Source organism: Sycon ciliatum, chromosome 2 (genome assembly GCF_964019385.1).
Source record: "Sycon ciliatum chromosome 2, ocSycCili1.1, whole genome shotgun sequence".
Classification (NCBI taxonomy): Eukaryota; Metazoa; Porifera; class Calcarea; order Leucosolenida; family Sycettidae; genus Sycon; species Sycon ciliatum.
Window position 1 is genome coordinate 15,991,270 of NC_088644.1, and position 6,043 is coordinate 15,997,312.

At 46.0% G+C, this 6,043-nt stretch overlaps 1 protein-coding gene across 1 annotated transcript; it reads right to left on the minus strand.

Moving 5' to 3' along the window:
* Window positions 1-3,834: 3,834 nt before the first annotated feature.
* On the minus strand, window positions 3,835-4,758 carry LOC135810408 (uncharacterized). The gene has a single exon (XM_065323902.1). It carries the CDS (start codon window positions 4,756-4,758, stop codon window positions 3,835-3,837), a length of 924 nt encoding a protein of 307 aa, XP_065179974.1.
* Window positions 4,759-6,043: the final 1,285 nt, after the last annotated feature.

Genomic DNA, 6,043 nt, shown 5'->3' on the forward strand with positions numbered 1-6,043 from the left:
TTGTGCTGCAATAATCATACCTTCAGTTGAAGGTTTCAGTGTCCTTGATTTCAGCTACATAAAGGTAAGCTCCTTATCTAGGCGATTTTCCTCCAAGCGGCTCCAGTATGTCCCATGCAGCGGCATAGTGGAAAGTGTTTTGGATTTTCGCTCTGCGCACGCTTGTTTAATGGTATGCTTATTGGGTAAAGCTGGGGGGCTGGTGGGTAAAGCTGGTTATTATTATTATTAAATGAAAAGGCGACGAGGAGACAATAATTTTATTAATGCGATTAATAGTATAAGTGAAGCGGACATTACAAAATGATGAATGAGTTGATGATGGTTGTTCCTAATCGATTTTCTTGGGAACACTCTCACATCTTTTCTTCTAATTTCTTTCGTCTTCTCTCCCACTTTAGTTTTTTTCACACCTGACCTTGTATACTTCCCACTATCCGATAACCTATAAGTAGTTTGTTTCTCCGTATAGCCTCTATTGTGAGACGATTTTCCCTGATGATAGTCTCAAGAAAATCGATTAGGAACAACCATCTTAGATACATGTATTCTCATTCATCATTTTGTAATGTCCGCTTCACTTATACTATTAATCGCATTCTTATTATAATAATAATTATTATTATTGTTTAACTCGGATGGTAAGTCCATTAAAGTATGGTGAAAAAGTAGGACAAAATGTTACGAGTCATGACTAACTGTCCACCAACGTAACCAGATCTTATACAGTCAGCGAGTGCGACAAAATGGCACAAAACTGACAAGGAGTACTGAGACATTCTGCGACCTCACACCTAGCTCCAACACTTCTCCAAGGCGCAAACCAACAACCTTCCAACTTGGAAGGCTCAGGTTCGGAAAGGTCCAAGAGGGGAAGGAAAGCGCAACGAAGAAGAGCACGAGCTACGCATCACGGCAACAAAGAATGCCGAAAGTTACTGGATGATGACGAAACTAGTAAGACTATTGGACAGACCGGCCTTACTACAACTCGACGACGCAAAGCAACAGACCACCCAATTTGGGAGGCTCAAGTTTATGTAATAAACATAGAAGGGAAGCTAAGCGAAGACGAATTGTGACAAACCAAAACGCCAAAATCCTAGTGAACTCCATCATCATGTATGATGGACTAGTTATGTACAATAACAAGTAGTTCCACATCGCAGATGGCCTTCGCCATGCCGCTCACGATATTGACGCCGCTCCCTTCCCTTATCAACGCACTTGCCCGCTAGGTGCCGCTCGTACGGCGCAAATACGAATATCAATAAAACTATGAACATTCGCCTCTTTCTAAAATACATAAAACTCTCCTCCTCCATGCGCTCTAAAGCCGACCATTGCTTCCCTCTTTAGCCATTACTCACACCAATAATCTCAAACAACGAAGGGATCACGGGTAAAACATTTCCTTCTGACAGCTGTTTCGCCTATCAAAGGCTCTTCAGAGAAGGTGATACTGGATATTGTAATTGATATGGCAATTTACCAGTAATACTTATAAGGTAGGCTGAGGCTTCCTGCAGCTTCATCTGTGAAAGGAATTCGGGTGGACACACACCCATTCCCATAGCGCTGCACATCCGAACCAGTTCCGTTATTTTACAACGTTTCGGCACTTGGCCATCGTCAGGTAACAATGAATACAGTGCCGAAACGTTGTAAAATATGGGAACTGGTTCGGTTGTGCAGAGCTATGGGAATAGGTGTGTCCACCAGAATTCCTTTTACTTATAAGGTATAGAAATACCGGTAATTTCCAAGCTGGAAGGCTGTTGGAGTGCGCATCCAAGATGTGCTAGGGCTGATCGCCAGTTAGGTGTAGAACGTCAGTCTCAGCACCGTCGGTCAGTGTCGTGCAATGTAATCGCATGAGCTGATCGTAAAGTAACTGAAGGTGTTAGTGGATAGCATAGCGTATTAAACTGGTAGCTCCTTGGTCCTCGGTGAAGGTGAGCTACAGTTGCTTACCGAATGTAGCCGCCATCATCCGTTGACACAACAACAAGCTACTCAGCCCACAACAGGAAGACCTGCCATGCAACTGCCGAGCGAAGCCTGACTGTCCTATGAGAGGAAAGTGCCAGACACAGCAGCTGGTCCACAAAGCCGAAGTGAAAAGCAGTAATGTTAACCCAAGTATGTCTGGAAACTGAAGGAGAGACGGGAAGACTACTCGATCCAGTGGAGTATTTCGGAACGATCACGAGCCTACAGCAACATCAGCAAGAGTGGCCAACTTTGCCTCTCGGAGAAGTTCCGGATCATAACCGCGGATAGAGCAACATGCCTCAACAAGAGAAGCTAGCTCATCTCGAAGTGTAGACATTCCAACAAATTCTCGCTCGCAAACTACACTGGGGTCACATGATGAGATATGTGGTGTTTTCACACACACACACACACACACTTACACACACACACACACACACACACACATACCACACACACACACACACACACACACACACACACACACATACCACACACACACACACACACACACACACACACACACACACACACACACACACACACACACACACACACACACACACACACACACAACCACATATTGCGCGATTATCCACATTGGTATCTGCTATGTATCACATACTACCCAACCCTTTGGCGTGACACAACTCCCACTGAAACCTTTCTTGATTCCTGCGTCGGTTCTACATGTATCTCCCATCTTGGTTATAGCAATATACCTCAGTCATGACACTTGCACTCACACTACGCACAGTGTATTCCAGCGCTGCTGTTATCTGCTCAAGCTTCGTGGTTGCAGCACTGCATTAGCCTACATTACAATTACCCTATATAACTAGCGAATAGCATCATTATGGGTTATCGCCTGATGAGTGTTTATGAACACAAAACTCCGAGTTACGAGAAATATTTTCAATCCCTGTTGTTCTGCTTTTGTGTACTTCGTACATGTGCAGACTTAACAGTACAGTACAGTACAGTAGGTCCCTGTTCAGGATTCTGCCCATACGTTCATACACACGTCATAATGTCATAATGTGCAGACAAAGTGCAGCTCAAAGTAATCCAAAAATGTAGCATGTTCCTTGCCCTCGTTAACCCTCCATTTTCCATTTCATTCAGGCTCTCAGCTGCACCAACCACGGTGTGTAATGTGTATTGAAAAAGACTGCCAATAATTCGCCAGGCGAGGCATCATAAGAGCAATGATGGTGACCATTGACCAATAAGCGTAATACTCGCAACGGTTGCCCATGTTCATATATTTGTTTGCCATTTTCCAGTACCAGTACGTGATCGTCCCTCTTTTCCTGCATCTGTTTTCTATCTATTCGTAGGGCCATGGTGTTTAGGCTTAGGCCTGTTTCGAAAAGCCAACAACAAAAATTCGGTTTGCCCACTTCCCCGACACAGACTGAGAGAGAGAACACGGAAGCAGATGAGCTGCGGAAGGATAAGTTCAGGTTGAGATTTTAATGACAAGCTATTTGATAAATTGAAAGGAGCCTGTTTCATAGTGCATCACGATGCCAACGGATAACGTGACATTCACAGTACGAAACGCATGAGCTACACATGCAACAGTAACTCTGCAGTGAAACCAAGACAGCACTCCCTCACACTTTTGAATACAAAGAGAGCTCTACCTCAAACTAACACTTAACTTTTAAAGAATACAAAGACAGCACTACCTCAAACTTATGGATACAAAGACAAAGTGTGCTCTGTATGATACAGTCAATCGGCATGCTGCAATTATCACAGCAAGACCACAACCACATTATGTACCAGGCACAGACATGGATGATTGTGAACGTGGAGGACGGGGGACATTGTTCAAGCATCGTGCGTTTTGATGGCTTTAATGTTCGCCTCCAGTTGGGCAACCTGGAAGTTGATGCCAGCTTGCGACTTGATATCTGTGTCCTTGCTATCCCATGTTTTCACTGTGGTCAGGAATGGACCTGACGCCTTCATGAAAGCATCCTTGGCCTTCTTGACAGCATCCTCAATCTTGCCAACATCCTTCTTTTTGGCCACACCTGCTACGTTGATAACGGATGGTTGAATGGCGGCAAGAAAGGTTTCCACTCCACTGTTCATCTCGGAGCTAAACAGAAGTCCATCTGACCGTTTGAGGCCATCAGGCAGTTTCGTGACTTTTCTCAGTTTACCTTTCATAATGGCAGCCGTGATCTGATCATTCCACTGCTTCAGATTTGTCTTGGCATCTTTCATGGCCTTTAAAAGTAGTTGGAGCATCGTCTTGATTCTGTCCTTGGCTTCCAGAGTGTCCACTATCTTGATGGTGTTGCGGATGACTTCTTCGATCATGGACGCGACAATCGCTGCCTTAATAACTTGCTTGATGATCTTGCTGGCCCCCTTACCGGCAGCCTCCTCAACAGCCTTATCGACAGCTTCTTCTGCCGCTTGTTCACCTGCTTCCTCACCAGACTCCGCTGCCACGTCGGCTACTGTTTCCGCCGCTGCTTCTCCAGCGGCTTCGGCCGCTCCTTCGGCCGCTGCAGCTGCTGCAGTCTCAGCAGCAGCCTCGGCACCCGCTTCAGCTGCTACCTGGGCAGCCGCCTCAAGGGCTGCTTTGGCGGCTGCTTCGAATGCCTCGTAGGATGCTAGCTCTGCTGCAGTCCCACCAGCCGCCTCAGCTGCCTCTCCTTCAGCCACATCAGCCGCCTCAGCTTCTGCCTCAGCGGCTGCTTCGATTGATACTTCAGCAGCAATTCCAATAACAATACCCATGTTTTCTGTCAAATGTAGAATGAAATATTCCTCTCAGATTGTGCGATGGGAGCACGAAGGGGAGAAGTGGTCTGAGTGGCGCATGAAAGCCAAATATAGTACTCTTCTCTTCCCGATCCCGGCCGCGTAACCTCAGGTGAAGCCTGCATGATTGCACATGTACAGGACTGCACTAGTTCTGGCGTACTGAGTTCTATTGGGGTCGGTATACCCACACTACACAGTGACACACAAACATTCGCACGCTCACACATAATCATTGTGTCTTGGCTCTAGTCTAAAGCTTCGCATACTTGTACTAGTACTACAGTGCTGGCAACTGAGTAATATATAAGTGGTTGACGTTGAATGGTGTTTGTGCTAGTTGAACATTGTACGACGGGCTAATCATTATTAATTTTAGAGAATAGGAGTGCCACTGTAAACTGGACATACATGTAGAGTAAGGCTGGTCGGGCCGTGCTGGGGACCCTAGCAAAGGGGACATGATCCATTGCGGCAAAACCAACCGCCAGATGTTAAGCAGCAGTCAGCTAGCACCGCGATCGCCACTGTCACAGGTACACATAATTATGTGTATGTAGGTACAGGACAAAGAGCATTTAGTTTTGTATTTCTCAATCTCATCTGTGGATAAAGAAAAATAACCAGCCAACATCAGGCCACACCATTGTGTCCGTCTATTGATTCAGAATCAGCGGCATGTTGTTTATTCATGCCCCTCCCGGCGCCAGAGAGACAGCTGTAAGGCCACCACAGTCGCCGCCACTTTACCAGAACGCTGCTGTTATTGTCAGTGATGATCTCTGCTTGGGATAGCCAGATCAGGGCATGTGTCAGCTACCACACTGATGCCATGCAACTTCTTGAAAGTAGTTTGTTGTTGACGGCAGTAAACCTCTGCATGCCTTGAGGACTATTACTGAGTATTAGTACCTGGCTGTAGCTCCTCTACCAATGACTTTTGTATGTCAAATTTGAAAGATTGGACTGATGTCCTGTACATTGTTCTGACATGTATTTTGTTTGGTTATGCGGAGGAGTGAATTACTCTTATCTTGATACAATCGGCATCATCATAAATTAATTATAGAGCAGAGTTCATCTGGCGTGCCCTAACTCAAAACACTGAGTCTTTTTCTCCCGAGCGACAGACCTCCGGTGGCCGTTACATCACGCCTGCGCGCTGTTGACCGACCGCCAGCTAGCACTTGATAGCGATGCCTTCTGTCCGTTGCTTGCTGCCATTGACCATTGCATTGGCATCGAGACAAACCAAGCGTAG